This window comes from Falco rusticolus, chromosome 4 (genome assembly GCF_015220075.1).
Source record: "Falco rusticolus isolate bFalRus1 chromosome 4, bFalRus1.pri, whole genome shotgun sequence".
In the NCBI taxonomy this organism is placed as follows: Eukaryota; Metazoa; Chordata; class Aves; order Falconiformes; family Falconidae; genus Falco; species Falco rusticolus.
The window spans coordinates 92,731,585-92,750,268 of record NC_051190.1 but is presented as its reverse complement, the minus strand read 5'-3'; the positions used below and the strand labels follow the sequence as shown (position 1 = coordinate 92,750,268).

Sequence of the window (18,684 nt, the reverse complement as noted above, 5' to 3'; positions counted from 1 at the left end):
CACTCCTCTTTAGAGCCTCCTTCCTAAACTGTCAGGTATAGCAATATGGGGTTTAAGGCTTTCTAGCTCTGTGGAGTTCATTAAAGAAAAACAGACTTTTAAAAACACCCTTCAAGAGTGATAGTGCTTTTGTCAAAGTTGCAGTGCTCTGAGTGCCTGCAACAGGGATTTTTGTGGAGCTATTGCAATGCCATGGTTTAAGTAATAACTTCAAGTGTCATCAGCGTGGAAATTTTCTCATTTTGGAAAGCCTCCCAAGGTGAAGACTGTTTCTGCAAGTTTTCTAAGTCTGCTGTCACAGAAACTGAGCAACTCTGGGTCAAAAAGGACAGACCGGAGAAGATGGGTACGCACTTGTCTTGGTGACAATATTAGTTGATATTATTATTTGGCAGAAAAGTTCGTGCCAGTCACCAGAGCTTTTAATCAAAACCGTCAGCTTGATACACTCAACTCAAGAAAAGTTTAAATGAACAGCAACTTTTCCACCAACTTCATCAGTTGCATTTTTTGTGCTGATTATTTTACTGTCACTCAAACATTTTTTTTCTGTATTTTCTGAGATGAAAAGCTAAAATTTGCCTTCCCTTAAAACTTCTGCTTGAAATTCTCTGTATATTTAGTCTTGGTGGCAGTCTAGGACTGAACACATTATTAGGATGTAGAGAATGCAGCAGTAGTCTGAATATATTATCTTCATATATGTCTATATGTATCCTTATATCTATATGTAGTTCACTTTTTCAAACTTCTTGAAAGTTCACCGTTCCCTGGGTCAGCTGCGTCTGTGCTCCTTCTGGACAGAGAAGCTAAAACTATATGTAATTACTGGATGCAGCTGAAATCCCAGTTCCCCAGCCCTGAGGGAACTGGGTGATTGCTTGTAATTAAAAGCAGTTAGCAGTCCCCTTAGATTGCTGCTCCTCAGTTAGCTTTAACCCTTGCAGGCTTGTCTTCCAACCCTCACTTATGGTGGTAGTAATGGCTCTGCAGCTATGGTGTGAGTCAGTTACCATCAAGCCCTAAAATCTAATCTTAAACAGAAAATAATAATAATAAAAAAGATTAAATTTCACTTCCAAATTACAGTTTGAGAAGTACTTGGTCCTAGTGTAATAAAACTAGAAAGTAGAATTGCAACAAAAATCTGAAACCAAAGTACCTTATTCATACCAGTGTAACTCCAGATGCTGACAGATATGTTGCTTATTCACACTGGGATAATATATGGTTGAATTAGGACTCTTCAGGAAAGATTCAGTAGGCTTAGGACCACATACTGTTCTTGGCTAAATGGGACAGAGGCATCTATGATTTGATAACAGTTTCTTGCTATCAAAAATGCTTAATATTTAGGTGGACGTTAATGCTTTTTCAACAGCCAGAAGCTGAATACAGCAGAAGTAATTCCGTTCAATGCCATCTATTTTGTAGTGAAATATGACTTATTTTAATTGATATATAAATGAGTTAATTATGCAATTAGATTAATTATCTGTTTTATTTACTTTCGGAGTCTCATGATACTTTTCTTATTAACTCTTCATACACTTAGCACAGTGGTTACCTTTCTCAGAGTTCAACCTTCTGAAGTTGTTCTGCTCAGGACAGAGTGCTGTAATTCTGATTTTTTTTCAAAAATGCATACAAGTGAGCTGCAATGTTTAACTATTTCCCCGATCGATCTCTAGTATTTCAAGTGAAGAATAAATAAGATAAATGCAATTAAGTGATAAGCTGATCCCCTTTCCCTCCTCATAAGCCCCTCCCAAACAAACAAAAAGTGTTTGTAGCTGAAAACAAGCAAGAAATTTTTTTCCTCTTAGATAAAGGCTGAGCAAAATCTGCCCAGGTTATCTTGGCATTAGCAGAATTAGCAGAAATGTCAGTGTTTTACAAACTGAATATAGTATTGGCGTAATATTTTTCAATACGGTACTGGCAGACTCATCACAGCGTATACCGTAACTGAAGTTCAGAGATCCAGACTCGGATGTGCAATAATAAAAGCAAAGACAGATACTCTGCTGCAGTTTGGTTGGAGGCATTAATGGTAAGAGAATAAAATAGATTCTGGATTGTTTATGCGTGGATAGACATATGAATACATTGTAGTCATACTAATTATAGAACTTGTTATAATGCTTGAAGCTTTCATTCTGTCAAATCAGATTAATTGATGAGAGAAAATGCATGTTCACACAGGCAATATGTAGGAATAGCAATAAGCAATGTCTCAGCATGCTTTCGGTGCCTCATGCTACCCCTTCAGCATGGGGCAGCTTAGCTGTTTTTGCTGCAGTCCAGCAAAGACTTCAGAAATCTTGCTGTTGGAAATTATTGCTCCAGTTTGTGCATGCTCACTGAAGGACTGGCTCCATCAGACAGGCTGCTGGAAGCATTTTTGGATGCATTGCAGTGGGCTGGTGAAATCTACAAGGAGAACTCTGAAATTTGCCACTCTTTTTCTAGTCCACTTAAGACATAAAGGAAAGGAACTGTAGGTGCCTTTACAGAAAGTTGTTGTCGGGAAGTTTAATCTGAGGACAGAGCCTAGTTTACAGCTGCATGGCATGTCAGAGGTTGCTCTGACTATTCTGTCTTGGACTCATGTATGAAAAACCTGTACCACCACCCTGAGAAAGGCAGACCTACTCCTGCATGCCCTGGTGTTTTGTGTGTTTTGCAGTGATGCCTGCCCTCATGGAGGCACGTGTTGGAGCCACCCTCCCCAGCTGCCTTTCACACCACTGTGCTGTGCGTCACCAGCACCCTCCTGCATCAGAAGTCCTGCAGAACGGTGTGTTTACTAAGGAGGGAGAAGTACCTCCAATTAAGATCCTTCCTGCACAGGGCTCCATCAAGAGGCTTTGAGCATGAATGCAAGTATGGTCCTGGACTGAGGAAGGGGGAGACAAAGAGTGTGAAGCCTGCATTTGCCCAAATCTATGTGCTGGGATAGAGGAGGCCAGTGTAGGGCTTGTTTGGCCTGCTTGGGACCTCCACATTGCTCTTCATTCTTTGCTGTCACTGACAGAGCTGACCTAGTGCCCTAGGAAGGGAGTGTGCCAAAGCTGTCCGTGGTGGGTGTCCAGGCTCCTCTCCCACAGTCTAGTGGAGGAGGCAAGAAAGATGCTTCCAGGGCTCAGGAAGGAGTCTTTCTGCCCTGGACCTCTTGCCAGATAATACAGCAGCAGAGAGAAATCCAGTGTCTCCCTTGGGCTAGACCTTGTTTGAAGGCAGCAGCAGTGTCCTCTTGCATCTCCTGTGGGACGGCTTGGGGAGGTGCATAGATGCAGCACAGTGCTCTTTAGTTTGTGCGGTGCTGCTCCAGCTGTAGGCGCATGCAGTGCTGCATACACAGTCCCCGTCTGTGCTCCCAGTGTGGCCTTCACCTGCCAGAAGCTGAGCAATGGATGTCTCTGATAGGCAGGTGGGCTTTTCCTCAGCTGAGCTCCCCTCTGCTTTGAAGACATGGCTAATCCATCAGGAGGTGGCTTACTGCTGCATCTGTCAAATGATGGTCATGATAGTCAAGCAGTGTGGAGTGAATCAGATGGTGCCGTTCCTGCCTTTCAGACTTGCTCTGTGCTTGTGATTTGTTGACCTCTGTGCAGCAACATGAGTGTGAGACGCTCAGCCTATGAACTTCGTTCCTTTGGAAGCTTCTCTTGCTCACCATGAGGTTTAAGGTCTTCAGTTTAAGGCAAGCAAGGTGATAAGTATTAATGGGAGATATGTATGGGACAAGTTCATAACATTTTACAGCCACAGCCACCCTCCTGATGTTTGCTATGTTGCTGACACCTATCACAAAATCAGGGACTTAAACAAGCAAAGGCTTAAACCTGAACATGGTGATACCAATATCCTGCATTCCTGTTTTTCCCTGTTACTCCCTCTGTACCTTAAAATCAAATGAGCGGAAAGAAAGACATCGTGTTTTGCAACTGCTTTATTCACCACCGAAGGGCAGTGACACGTACAACACACTAGCTGTTCAGCGGTGGGCATCAGTGTAAGAGGAAGTAGCACAGGCAGTGAAGAATAACATCATATTCCATCGTCACTGCAGAGGAGCATAAGCAGACAGCATGCCCCAAGCTGGTACAGGCATCTTTGCTTGTGTTGGAAAACTGCTTACTATGGCTGCTTGCGCAGTTCTTTGTAACGCTCAGAAGAGGTTCCCAGAGCAAACATAGTAGGTTGTCCTTTGTAATGCACAAAAGGGAAGAGGACCATCTGGGGAATTAGTCATGCTTTTACCCCTCATAACTTCTCTCTTTTCCTTGAATGTGTCCCGACTTGACTCAGCTGTGTGCTAGTTATATTTGAGGATCTCACTCAGTTGCAGAGAGCTGAAGATGTTTAACAGCTGCAGCAGTGCTGTACCTGGGTAGCTCCTTAAGAATTACCTAGGAAAGGATTTAAACTGCCTAGACTGACAGCTGATACAGTTTAGCACCTAGCAACGGGAAGGATAACATTCATTAAACAGCCAGCTTTCTCAAAATCAACATCAAGTACTTCAGAGACCCTCCCTGGACCTAGCGTTGCAGGTGTATGGTTGAATGTCCTTGCAGGGAAGAGGTGACCTTCTCCAGGGCACAGGCAACCGGACTGCCCGAGGTGTACTGAGTGTCTGTGGTGCAACAGACCCAGGGAGCAGGTAGGATCCTCATACTGCTTCAGCTGCTGGGAATTCCTTATTGCCCCTAACTAATTATTAGAGTTTCTGCTATCATGGGAGGAAAAAAAGAGTTACTGGACAGTACTGTAAAATTTTATTAAAGAAGGAAGGAATCTTTATTTCTGGGAAGTCCCAAATGACATTTTTTTTCTAGTTATCTTCTATACAAAACCAAATTGAGAGAATGAATGGAGACTGAAGGAGAGACTGTTGATAATAGTTTCTTTTATTTTGTTACCAGAGTGGTGCTGCTGTGTGGGATCTCATTAGGGTCCTCCCTCCTACCCCAGCCCCAAACTGTGTCATAGCACTAAATGAAAGGGACAGGCAGCTACCTTGTGTCTTCAGCAACTCTCTCACCAGTGCCATCTCTGCCTGCCTGGTGTCTTTGTCTCAACTTCCTTCAGCTAAGTGTCACAACTGTAAAAATATTTGCCTTTGGCAGAAGCAGCATCCTCAGACACATTCCTGATTCCTCTGTGTCTGCTTCTAGATTTTCCATTTGCTTCCACAGGCTCCAACACTGGTGTCACTCTTGCCAGTGCTCTTTCCTCTCCCAGTTCATGTTTTGCAGGTCACCTTGTTTCCTGCAAACACCGCGAGCCCTGTCTCTACCTGTAATTCCTATAAAATCATTGCTGCGATGTCGTAATGGTCTGGCCCTCAGTTTCCTCAACGGTTGAATGCAATGGCATTTTTGTCTGCGTTCTCCTGATTTAGCCCCTGTCAGAGTTCTATTTGGTTTTACAATTAGCTATCAGAATGCACAGTCCTTGTATTATGGTCTCAGAGGCTCTTGGAGGTCAAAATACAATGAAATAAAAGGCTCAAGGCTGGGAGGGTGTCTAAGTTCTCCTGTATCACCTTTTTAACAGGATCCACTTAATATTAGTTTAGTTCTTCAGATCTGTGGAGGTGTCCTAGCCTGGCACACAGAATCTCGTAGTTCCCTTTTTTTCTTGTCTCCACCTTGCTGTCTTTGTCTGCCCAATGTCTCTCCCCTGTGTGCCTGCCTTCATAGCTGTGACACTAGTTCATGATTTTTTCTGCTGTCTATAGTAACTGTCCTTTAATTCTTAGTCTTACGCCTCTCTGTTTTTAGATACCAGCTGAAAATAATTTCCCCCCCCTTAATAATTTTTTCTCATCTGTCATTATGTATATATCCTTTCTGGCATTATCTGGTATTTTGAATGCATAATTTGCATGGTAAATAATAACATGGTGAAGGTGAAAAGTACCTGGGTTCTGCTGATCTTGACTATAAAGTTATTACCTAGGAAAAGAATGAAACACTGGTTAAATAGATAAAATATAGGTAAGGTACAGACGTGTGTGTTACACCAGCATCAGATTGTTGTTGACTTATGCACTCCAGCTCAAAAGTAAAATATATGTTTATCATTTCAAGGGAAAATGTTATTTAAAAAGGGTATGGGTTATGGTATGTTGGTAATGCCTCTCTGTTCCAGTGATGATTCCTGGTAATAAATGAAACTTCATGGAAAATGCTCCTGGCTAAAGCTGAATGGGAAAAATGTGATTCTGTGCATTCGGCAATAGAATTGAAAGAGGTATAGAGGCAAAAATGAAGTGTAAATGGGGACTTTTGTTCTGCTGGCTGCTTTATGTAACTGCGGTAGGCCACATGTCTGTGGGGCTGAATACCCGCCTCTGGTTTTCGCATGAGGTGGCTTTTTTAAAATATCTAAAACCCATAGGAACTAAGGGTGAGGGAGCTTTGCCTCCTACAACAAAAAAGAAATCTCAGCATCTCTGTGTTGATTTGAGTGAATACTAAAAGCTACAAAGGGTTTCCTTAAATGGGATGGGTTGCATTTGGAAAGTGTAATCTCAAATACGTATTGTATGCATGTTGGCAAAATGATGCAGGAATAATGAAGACCGATACCTTGCTCTTACAGTCTCCTCCTCATCAGTGGAACTCACTGTCCTTCCTGTAGGTCTGGTTCTCAGATGGAGACACTGAGATAAGTAGGGAAATGATTACCTGTCACCTATGAAACGTGTGGCTGAGCTTCTGGGTTGTACTGATGAATCAGTAAGACCGGGTCATCTTATTGACAAGGTCAAAAGTGCCATGAAGTTGGTAAAACTCTGATAACATAAGCTTTTATTCCAGATAGGCTTTCTCTTTCTGTCAATACGATATACTTTTTATGGAGCCGTCTCTAATCTCACTAGAATTGAAATGAACCTGACACTTTTTCTACTTTGGAAGAAAAGTTTAAAGTTAAAGATTTATGGGTTTACCTCAAAACTTTTTTTTAACTCTTCCCCTTGCTACCCCCCCAGTGAAAACTGCATTTTGCATTAATGAATGCAAGGCTTCCAGTTCTCCCATGTATGAAAAGCACTCTTGAATATGCAGAAGCAAGACGATAAATTGGTAACTTGTTGCACAAAGTCAGCAGCACAGTTTCAGAGCCTAAGGCCAGTTATAGGCCCTCTTGCACACAACAGATCCCAAAGCAGAAACATCACTGATTTTGTATAGATGTATAAATCTGGAATTTTATTTTTTTTTTCCCCATGGTGTAGGAGAATCTCTGTAGGCAGGGTGGTCTGGTCTGTTTTTACTTTGCCTGGTTGGATTTTGAAGTGGTCAGGTTGCATGATTAATAACGGATTTAAGTCCTTTAAACAGGGGCTGGCTTGATTAGGCCAATTAATGCATTCGTTACATATCCACAAGCTACTCAGAGCATTGATGTGTGGACTTGCACAACTGGAGTTGGAAGTCATCACCAACGAGCATATTTTCACTGGAGCTTGTCTTCCTTTATGTGGTGAACTTCTCTGCTGCAGGCTCTGTTTCTCCAGAGGCAACTTTTGCAATACACCACAAAATGTGTTAAGGCTCGGACAAGGTTTTGACAGTTATTTTCCCTCTGCTCTAGTTATTTCATCTGAAAGCACCACATCAATAACCTTAACTAGAGAGAGGTACACGGGGGATCTTGGCAGAGTTTGAGAGGTGATTGATGAGGTTGGTGCAATGAGAGAAATCCCTGTCCTTCCTCCTGCCCTGGGCAGGGACCCCGCTGGCGCAGAAAGAGATGCCCGTACCTTGGTCCCTGCTGTGCCTGGGGTCAGTACGAGGGAACTCCAGGGGACCCAGAGGAGAGCTGAGTGGTTTGAACCTCCCCTGGGCAAACCTCCTGAGTCTGATCCATAGGTCCTGTTTCATGCCTCATACATTATGAATAACGTATTCTCCTTTAATGTATTGTTTGCGGTTCTCGTTGAAAGGCATCAGCATATCTATGACTAACGTGTTGGGCTTGATCTCTCTTCAGTATACGGACTTTCCCCCGCTGTGTTTTGGGGAATGTTTTAGGCATTGTGTAGGCAATGATGCTTTACCAATTTATTTATTTTAAAAGTGGGTTTTGCCCCAGTGGAAGCCTCACAGCCCATGCTGCGCGTCACTCCCTCAGGAAAGCAGGCTGACTGCAATGAAGCAGATGGCTGTTTGCCAGGAGTGAGTCGCTCACTTTCTGTAATTCACCCTTCCTTTTTTTTTTTTTTTTTTTTTTTTCCCTCTTCTTTTCCCAAATGGTTTGGCTTGGTTGGGTTTTTAATCAGAGCCAGCCTGTCTCCAATAGCCTGTTCCCTCGCGCGCCTGTTTGTGTGTGCGTGAGAGAGGGAGGCAGAGAGAGAAGCTGTGCCTGGGCTATGCTGACAGATGACTTTTTCCTCAGTTGTCAGGTTTCGAGCGTGTCGGCAGCGCTGCTGGTAAGTGAGGGGAAAATAATTATGCCAGGGCAGGGAGAGGGATGCTGCCCCACGGGGAAGCAGCCCGGAGGGACCGTGGGCTGCCACTGGCGTGGTGGCCAGCAGCCTTGGAGGCAGCGCCCAGCCCTGGGACCCCAGCAGCCCCACAGTTTACTTGTCAGCAGGGTAGCAGGGGATTTTCCTCCCCTCCTCCCTTGATAAAGATCCCTCAGCTGGTGTTACTGATTGTATCCTTGGCTTACTGTAAGGAAAAAAACCCAAACAAACCAAACAACAAAACCAACCCAAAACCAAACCCCCAAACCAAACAACCAAAACAAGGCGGGGGGGGGGGGGGGGGGGAGAAAAAATATCCGTGTGGGTTTGCAATCCAGAGATGAGCCTGTAATCCCCTGGGTCAGTCAGCCCGAGGATGGTGGCATGCTGGTGCAGCTGCCCCCCACTTACACCTGAGTGCTGGGGGCTGCCCACGCGGCCCCACTCGCCGGGCGGGGGGAGAAGTGGCTGCCAAAAATGTTGGCTGCTCCTGGGCAGCGTTAAAGGTGGAGCGTGTGCGTGTGTGGGGGGCAGCGTCCGTCCTCGCAGAGCTTTAACCGAAGCGCTAACCTGCAGCTATGGAGTCACCGACTAAGGAAATCGAAGAATTTGAGAGCAACTCTCTGAAATACCTACAGCCAGAGCAAATAGAGAAAATCTGGCTCCGTCTCCGAGGCTTGTAAGTAGTACTTTTTTTTCATGTCCTTCTGTTCCCTCCCGTGTTAAAATTATTGCAGCACTTTCTTTTTTCCTTTCTTGCTGGTACCTTCAGAATCTCTCAGGAGTTTCCACACCTGTTCTCCATAAATACAGTGGCTTAATCTTAGCAAAAGATCCATTTGTTTCCTTAAATTGAGCTGCTTGTTACATTGAACAAACATTTTCCAGTGGGAATGTGGAAATGTCATTAATGAGGCATTGTAAGATCTAAGCAGTTACTGAGATGCTAATTACTTTAGCTGCTATACTAGAAAAGTTTTGTTATAGCCTGAATGGTAGTTAATTGGATCCTCTGTTCACAATAATCTTACCCTTAGATGCAGCGTATGGAAGACTTTTTTTTCCCCTGTAAATGTACACCGTTTCTGGCACTGAGATGGTTAGCGAGGACAAAATAAGCAGAGAAAGCACAATTGGAAAACATTTTTAACAGCATTTGTAATGGCAGCAAATTCATGTTCCATGGATTGGATTATACTTATTAATTTAATTTAAGCCTGACTTGCCATGAAATGATGGGACACTGCCTCCTCAGTAGAAAAAAAAAGTACCTGTGCTTAAAGAACTTGGCACTGCAGAAAAGCAAAAGTTTATAGGCTGTAGAGTTTGCCTAGCTTATTTAAAGTCAATGCCTGGTATCTTTTTCAGATTCTCAGTATGTAAAATACTGTCTACCAGCAATAAAATCCCTTACTGGCAGCAAAGCATTTATTTGCCCATCAGTTTTTGGCCAAGGCAAAGAGGAGCATTACTACGTTAAGCTGCATCCCTCCCTGTGTTCAGAACAGTTTGTTTTGTTTCTTTTTTTCTTCAGCCTCATATGTTAGAGTTATTAAAATTTCAGCCCTCAAGGGAAAGGGGGGAGGGAAGGGAGCAAGGAGGCTAGGAAACAGTAGAAGCAAGAAAATGCAGAAAGAGTAGGCTAATAACTGAAAACAAATGGGTCCAACTTAAACTTGAGTTGCTCTTTGAGTGTTATTTTGTGTGAGCAGCGACAGCATATTTTGTAAAGCATATCCAAAACTTCTGTAGGACTCCAAGCAGTCTAAGAGACGTGTATGAATATGTATTTCTTTCAAGGCATCACTCCAGGAAGCCTGTTTTGTGAAGGAACTTAATCAAAGTAGATGACAGCTGTCTTGTAAGCCTTCCAAACAGAACAGCCACACAAAACAAACCCTCTTATTTTCAAGTCTGTGCCATGCTGTAGTATTAAGAGTCCTTGAATTTCTGTCTAATACGGAGTTTAGGAGCATGCTGGTTTGGATTCTACCTGAAGTTCATTGCTAATTCTTCAGCAGCATTGTAGTTCAGAGTTTCTCCTGCTGTTAGTACCAGGCAAGGTCTGCATATTTTACGTCAGGATCTGGTCTCTTCTACCTTTCGGAAATTTGGCAAAGTAAGACTTACTCTAGATACAGAATAGCTAAACCTCAGGCTGTTCTTCAGTATGGCCGTCTCTGTTGGCAGTGGGTGTGAGTGTAACAAAACACATCCTTTCTCCTTCTGAGTTTCAAAATTCCTTTGCCTAAAGAGGAGATAGATTTTCCTGAAGAATTCTTGATCAGAAGATGAAAACTGAAATGTGTTCTGCTCTAACTAAGGACTGTGGAAGATTTTCCATTCCCAGTCATTTTATGGAGGCTTTTAGCACATGACACACACATCACACAAACTTGTTGCAAACTGAGGTTTGGTATCACATTTCATGGTTTCTCTTGTCCATTTTATGCATGCCTGTACGTGTAAGAAGACTGATTAGATGTGCACAGCCATCTTAATTAACTCTTAAAGAAGATGCTTCATCCTGGAGAGATCGAAATCTACTTGAGAAGATGTGTCTCTTCCCTTCTCCTGGTACACCGAACAGCTGTATCACCCAGGAATGAGTTCCAAGGCACAGCAGTGCTACCAGAGTGGCGTTACACAGGTGGTGAGAGACCATGCTGGCTGGAGCCACCCAGGGAGTTGTAGTCTGCAGCAGGCAGATAGCCAGTAGGTAGTCTGATCCTGACACTGCTTCTGAAATGGGAAAGGCTGTGGTGCTTCAAACAGTCTCAGGTGCTCAGCATTGGGTTGGACATCTCCTTGGTAGGACTTGGCCTGTGGCAACCCTGATACCTTCCTCCTGTCTTCCCACCCCCAGTGTCAGCTGATGTGTTTACTCACCATGACTCAGTGGACAAACTAATATTCATCCCCTCTTGTAATACGTGGCTTTTCCAGGCGGTGAGGAAGGGGACTCTTAATTTTCACCCATCTCAGCCTGCTTGGTTTGAAGGGTATGGAAACCCAAAGGCTGCAAAGGGATGGTTAAGCTGACGCTCTTTTCAGGCTCCCCTAACGTTGTGTGTTTTCTGCTTGAGCAAGTCTGTTGAGCGTCTTTTTTTGCCATGTGCCTGGTACATTTCTGTCCTGCAGGATGGTGCCTTTGGACAGGTGGGCATGGGGTGTGTATTTTCAGGGAATAGGGAGGTCTTTTGGACAGCATGCAAAGGGCAGGTTTTGTGAGGCTGAAGCCAGGTGTCTTGTTGCTACATGAGTCATGGGTTGCTGTAAGAGCCAGACAAGATACTCAATTTGCCTTTGGGGTGAAGTGGAAGTTCTTTTCCTTTCCCTTATGCATCTCTCCAAGATGTGGTTTCTTGGTCAGGACAGTCTGGTTGCTTTGTAAGCGTAGCAGTGTGAGGTGATGGTCCTTAGGCTATATACAGATTCCTTTTGCTTTTACTGTTTAAGAATGAGCTAAAATACCAATGCAATAACACTTACTGAAATGTTTTTACTTGACATATGCATATTCATGGCTTACTGATTTTGTGCAGCAATTTATAAGAGAATCAAGTCAGTGGACCTATAGTGTTTTCTTAAGTTTAAGGGAGCACGAGAAATCGCCTCACTGGGCAGTAAGTCATCTGTGGCAAAACATTTGGGTGTCTTAAACCAGGGATCTACGAAATAAATGTTGACTTTTATACCTGACCTGCTGGATATAATTCAGGATTAAACAAAGCTTAGAAAAGAATCTTTTAGTGGTTTATTAATAACAAACTTTCAGGAAAGGTTTCTGAATGAGCTGTTTCCTGGGCATTGGTACCATTAGAGGTATATGGAACTCTCTCAGGAAAATCTTGAAAGTTGAGAACTGACAATTTTGCCCTTTTTTCTTGCATCATACCAGAATGTCAGGGAGAGGTTTACTCCAGATTTCTCCTTGTAGGAGCTCATTCCAACAGAACGGTTGCACGCACTAGACATGCAGCCACCAGGGTCCTGTCTTCCCTGGGGAGGAACGCATCAGCTTTCCCTGCAGCAGGGACCTCCCAGAAACAGACCCAATTCTGAGTTTTGTCGTCATCGTAAATGAATCAGACTGGAACAGCTTCATATCCCTTCAGGGATATCTCACATGGGGCTTTCCCTCTTGGCTGCCAGAGGGCTGCTTGCCTCCCAGGAGTACCACTGGGCACAAGTGGTGCCTCCCCACCACCCAGTGCCTCCCCATCCCCACAGGCACACACACGCTCTCGCTCCCTGGCTCCTGAGGAGCTGCCACCACCTCTGCACACTGCTGGTGTATACACGCGCTCCTGCTGACTATGTGTTTAATTTGGGAGCAGATCTTCTCGGTTCCTTGGCTGCTGCTGGGCTGCAGGGATGTCCACTTGTTTCCTCACATGGGACCTGACTTTGAACAGTTGTTTCTTATTCCCAAGCAGTGCTCACCCATGAAGGCTGACAAGTTCAGCCTGCAAGAAACTGTTTCTTAAGGATGTGTTGGTCGTTTGTGTATGGCTCTTAATAGCTGCTGCTGCCAGAAATGGGGTCTTGACTGTCTTGTTCAGTTCTGTCTTCCTTGCCCTATGGATCCTGTCCAGAAGGCAGTCTTTTATCCAGACTTGCCTTACTCAGCTCAGGACTTGGACACTGCATGTACAGGAATTACATACAAGTCTGCCCTCCACTCTCCTATGATGGCTAATAACACCCTGTTAAGCTTGGGACCTTCTGCTCTGCAAAATGCATTGGTTAAGATTAGGTGGGACCCATTACAGGGCACTGTTAGCAGCAGAGCTTGGAGACTCGACTGCAAAATACAACTGCATGGTTGCTTTTCAAGCTGATGGTTTCTCTAGGGAGGGATGAGCAGTAGTGGCTGTGTTGGGGTGTTGTTTGGAAGCCTAACTGTGGGACTGTGAACTCCCATCTGCTAGTTAGGACTCTTAAAGCTTCACAAAGTGGTTTTGGTTACCTCTGATTTCTCAAGAATAGAGAAAGCACTGAAGCTCTTTTCGGTGCTAGGACTAGGTGTCGTGTCTGATGACACTGAAGAACACAGAGGCATATATCCAAAGAACTTTGCTAGTTTCAGATGTGCTAGTTTATGGCAGCTGAAGACCTGACTTCGAGATATTTTGGGTTTGATTTTTGTTGATTTTATGCAGAAAAAGAAAACCTTGGTTTCTAGCTTTTACAGTAGTACCAGCATCACTGGCATCTGCTGATGCCCCTGCAATGCTTTAAGCATTACAGAAGGAGAGGAGAGAAAATGGACTTTAACCTTCTCCCCAGAAGCCGGGTTTATAATGTTAAATTGCTAAATACACAATAAATCCCTTCATTCTCAGTGTAGTATTTCCTCATGCTGCTGAAGATGACATTACAAACAGCAGCAATCTCTGAACAGCAACTCAAATGGGGTGCTTGACTTGGAACTCATTTTTCGGACTCTCCTGCTTAAGCCTGTCAATGTAGAATTAGGAAAGAAGGCAAACCCACATGTAAATCAGTGTCGCTGAAAACTTTGTGGGTTTGCTGAAGAGCTGGAACAGTATTTCAAGCACTTAGGGCATATCCTCAGCTTCCTCTGCAAAGCAGTTTACATCTTATCAGCAGTGAAGAGGTCGCAATGCAAACTTTTGTGTAGGATCTGGATTTGCTCGTGAAGTAAATGGTGAAACAGCAACTGATTTCAATGGGAAAACATGGAGCCGTGGTGACTGAAGATGATCTGACAAGTGTTCGAGTGCCACTGCTCAGTTATCTGTTTCCCTGTCTTATCTGTGTGTGCTCTATGATATTTTTAGGTTTCCTTGCTTGAAAAATGTCACATACAGAACAGCTGGTTCTGCCAGTGACAGTGTCCTGATCCGCTTCATTTTCATTTATGTGGCCATTGTAAACAGGAAAACAGGAGAGCTCCCTTCAGTTCCAGAGGCATGCTCTGCACAGTGGGCTTTGTCCCCAAATATTTTAGCTGGCAGCAGACAGTAAAGGTTAAAAAAGCCCCTCAGAAAGCACCACTTTGTTAGGAAATGTGTAAATTAGTCAGTTTTCAAGTGGAAAATATGAATATGCTAATTTGTTTCCAGAGATAAGAGGCGCTTAGGCTGTTTTTGGTCTTGGTTTCAGTTCTCCCAAACCTCCTGAAGGTCTAGGTTTCAGCTGAAGCCCTGTTTTCCCTGTGAGCAGAACCTTCAACCACGTTTAAATACAGCTGCTGCCACCCTGTTTCTCATTTGACTTTCCTAATGAGCATAGACAGCATTGATTTGTCAGAGAACCATGTCAGGAAACCTCTCTGTAGGCCTTTTAGGTCTAAATTTCACTTTTCCTGTGGCTGCTGTGATTTCTAGAAGGATTAAGCAGGTCTGACTGGTTAGTAAGTGGGTGCTGGGTATATGCTGGAGGCAGCAGCACTCCAGCATGACCTAGAAACTCTTAAGTTTGGGTGAGCTGCTCTGTGGATATGAATGACTCAACTAGTGTTAAGGTTTGTCAGGGTCTGGTTGATGCATGATATTGTTCTCCCCATGGTGTGAAGAAGGGCTGAGTTTTGCCATTAGATTAACCTGCAGCAGCTTGTTTCATACTACCTGCAGTAGAGCCCTTGAAGGAGCAAGGGGAACAGAAGTCCTGCCAGTTGCTCATCTCATGCCTGACAGATGGACAGAGGAGAGAATTTAGTTTAATAAATAGCAGAACAGCAACATCAGAAAAAAGTTAATTAAGAAGTCCTGGTTTTGGAGGTGTAGTAATTCAGTAAACTGGTACATTTTCCCTCAGTCCTTCTGTTACTTTGTTCCACCCAGTGACTTTTATTTGAATCTTAAATCAATAGAGGAGTCCTGTAGGTAACAAAAGAGAAGAAGACTTCACGTTTAAAACTAAAATGTTGACTAATAAATAATATACGTTCTCTAGTTTTTGCCATAATCATAAAAAAGCTTTGATTCTTATGGGGGTAGTACAAATGAATCATACCTGCAGCCCCAAAAGCAATTATTTATTTCAGCAGTCATAAAAAGAAGACCACAGTGTGTCATAGAAGAAAGGGGCTCCCTTTGTAATATGAAATTCAGCGCTTTTCAAATATCGCTGCTATAAAGCTTGCAATCCTGCATAGGAAACAAAGATATGAAAAAAGTTATTTTGGGGAAGATGAATTTAAGCTTCGGGTCAAAGGGAAATTGTGAGTCTCTTTCTGAAAGTCTTTTTTAAAACTGCCTTGGTGGGATAGGGGTCCATACAGAAATAAATAAAACCCGATGGAAGGCAGTACTGAAAAATCCTCTGCGTGTGTGTGTGTGTTTTAAAGGCTGTGAGGCCAGCTCATCTCCTAATCTGCCAGCTTTTGGTGGATTCAAACACTATATTAAACCCAACTCAGCCCTTGAAAGGATTTTTATTTAGTATGTTTCTTTTTTCCCCTGCAATTCATGTGAGATTTCCTGTTTCATTCTCTCTTGTCTTGTTCCATCAAAAAAAATCACTTCAGACCCTTCAAAATACTAAGAACAGTCTGACTCCGATCCTGACTGTTAGGTGGGGGAAGTTTGAGGTTCGCGTATCAGGGATGACCCATTAAAACGCTATAGCAGCTGCGAAACATACCTCTACAGATGCAAACTGCTCTCAAAACACTGGGGATTTGGATAAGGCGGAGGTTTTCTAGAAGGGCTTGTTTGGATTCTTAAGGCTGTTTTTGATCTCCTGAGCCGTGCTGTAAATACTGGAAAGAACGACCTTATTGATACCAATGTGTTTGCAGGGGTAAGATTAGAATCTAGTTCTCGGTCCTTGGAGCATTTGTGGGTTTTTTTGTTTTCTTTGAAAAGCTAGGTTTTCAGAGTAATTGATGGCTTGAGAAAAGTTGTTTAGCCCCTTGGTGGTGCAAAATTTTCTCTTGACAGTGTTAAGCCCAACTTTGTGCTTAAATTTGTATTGTAGCTGAGCAATAGTCCTTCCTCCAGCAGACTTAGTACTGCTCCAGGCCTCTGGAAAAATTTGTCTGCAGTGGTCTTGGATATTTGAAAAACAGATTAATTTTGAAGGTATGATTATAAATACAGAGAGATCAGAATTAAAATTTTGCAATAGAGTGCCACTCAAACTCTGGTGAAACTGGTTGTAATAAACTCAGCTGGTTGACTTCAGCGGAATTAAGATTCCCCTAAAAAATAGGTAAGGTCTGTGTTGGGGATTTTTAAATTTTCCTGGCCAAGAAGAGGAAGTGCAGAGCTCTCAGAGAGCTGTAGCTCTACATGGCTGTCAAGAAGAGGTTTAGAAGGCTGTGCCTCTGCAAGGAGTCCGATTCGTGTCACAGCAGTCTGCCTTGCCTTCTTTGGGAGGATCTCCGCACCTAGCAGTTGGTGACATTGGGTGAAGTCCATGTGAGCTTGGCGGGAGAGGATTGTCATAATTTTTCTTGTAGAGAGAGATGTAGGAGACAATTTAGTGATCAAGATGCATATAGACATGTATAACAAGTTCCATGCTTTTCTTCTGTATCTGTCAAGCTGTGGAGTCATTTTGTTATTAATGTGACACTTTGAATGGCTATTAGTAGGTCTGTTTCGTCACTTTAGGAGTGATTTCTTACACTCCTAGGGACAGATACTATTCATGCACAAAGCTCCTAGCCAAGACAGAAAGTTGCACAATATCCATCTGTAGCACGAATCCTGGCTTGGTGCAAATCTCATTTCAACACCAAGAGTAGCACAAATTAAACATAAGATATGTGCAATTTTTAACAGCTAAGATTGTACAGAGCCCTTGAGCTACAGCTGTGGCATGCAGGGAGTCCCTGCAGAGCACATGGTACAAGCTACAGCAAGCGTCCAAGGGCAAAGGAGCAGAAGTAGAGCATAAACCCCTTGCAAGGCTGAGCAGCTCAGATGGTTGCTGTAAATGATGCTCAGATCACACTTCCTCCCATGCCTCCTGTGGAGCAGCTGGTTTTCTGGGATTCACTAGCAGTAAGCAGTTACTGGTGTCTGCTAAGCAGAGTCTGAATACACAGTTTAAATATGCTCCTATACACAAATTGATGCAGCAGGGACAGCTACAGTCAGATGGGAGAACTCTCTTTTTTCAGACTTGCTTAAAAAGTGAAAGGAGAAGAAGCTGTGGGGGTTGAGGCTGGGAGGGGAGAATTGGGAGATCATCTACAAAAGAGCATACTGACTCATGGAAAGGGTGGAGAAGAGAACCAGAGAGAGCTTTTGGGGGAAAAAAGAAGAGAGGGAAGGAGAAAAAAGGTAGTGGTAGGGAAAGAGATAGTCCTGTGAGTTCTTCAGGTCCCTACATGTAAGCATTTGTTGGATTTATTTACTTCCAGATTAAATTAGGTCATAGCACAATATACATCCAAGTCATTTAGGAGTTTGAGTTTTGCTGAAAATCACAAGGACAAGGGCTGCCTTGAAGGGCATTTGAAAACGCTGCCCAATCTAGTAGTGCAGTATTTTTTGCCTCACTTAGATTCTAATGGGTGACCCTGAAGGAAAGCCTGGATGCTGCAAGAACACCTCTGGTTGTGAATGCTGCACAAAACATTCCCTCTGTGTCACCTTCTGAGTTTTCCCTCTTTGTTTAGGTGAATGAGGGTGTCTTCTTCAGGAGGCCATTGCTTTGTTTCTTTAGAGGATGGGGTAACTTTCTTTGGTATCTTGGCCACATTCTTGTTGTAACACCAGTCAAAATTCTCCCTCCCAGTGTTCCCATTAGTGTTTTATGGCCAATCATCTTTCTTTTCCCTCACTGTGTTGGTGTTCCAGCTGCGGAGAGTCTACAGAGTTGGATGCAGTGGGTGTGTAGATGATGGGGTGTGTAGATGAAGTCATTCATGTTGTACAGAGAGCATCGTTAAAGTGCTTTGCAGAGAAAGGCTTTTGTATAAATGCTCAGCGATCTCTGGAAGACCTGTTTCTAATTAGCTTGACTGCAGTGAGGATATCTTCTTGCAAATGGAGAAGAATGAAATTCCTGAGTTATGCAAATCTGCTGGATAACTTGGAGTAAGTTATCATAATGGTCCCACCTAGCCTCACAATCTATGAAACATCAAATTGCATTTTGAATTAGCTATTTACCTTATGGAGGCAGATTTGCTCCTCTTCTGGGCCAGAGGCGGGGAACTTGGCTCCCCCCGTACAGCAGCCAGACTTTTAAGAACTAGAGTTTCTGTCGCATCC

General features: G+C 43.5%; 1 protein-coding gene across 3 annotated transcripts in view; it reads left to right on the top strand.

Moving 5' to 3' along the window:
- Nucleotides 1-18,684, top strand: part of PDE1C (phosphodiesterase 1C) — a 296,676-nt gene that overhangs the window by 103,182 nt on the left and 174,810 nt on the right. Inside the window, exons 1-2 of one of the 3 annotated variants that reach the window (XM_037386208.1) lie at nt 8,338-8,449; nt 9,062-9,164. The exons of 1 other annotated variant lie outside the window; for it this stretch is intronic. In XM_037386208.1, coding sequence (XP_037242105.1) covers nt 9,064-9,164 — 101 coding nt within the window. In that variant the 5' untranslated portion in view covers nt 8,338-8,449; nt 9,062-9,063. Of the gene's footprint in view, nt 1-8,337; nt 8,450-8,855; nt 9,165-18,684 lie in introns of those variants that run through there. One more of the 3 variants, XM_037386209.1, reaches the window with a different exon arrangement.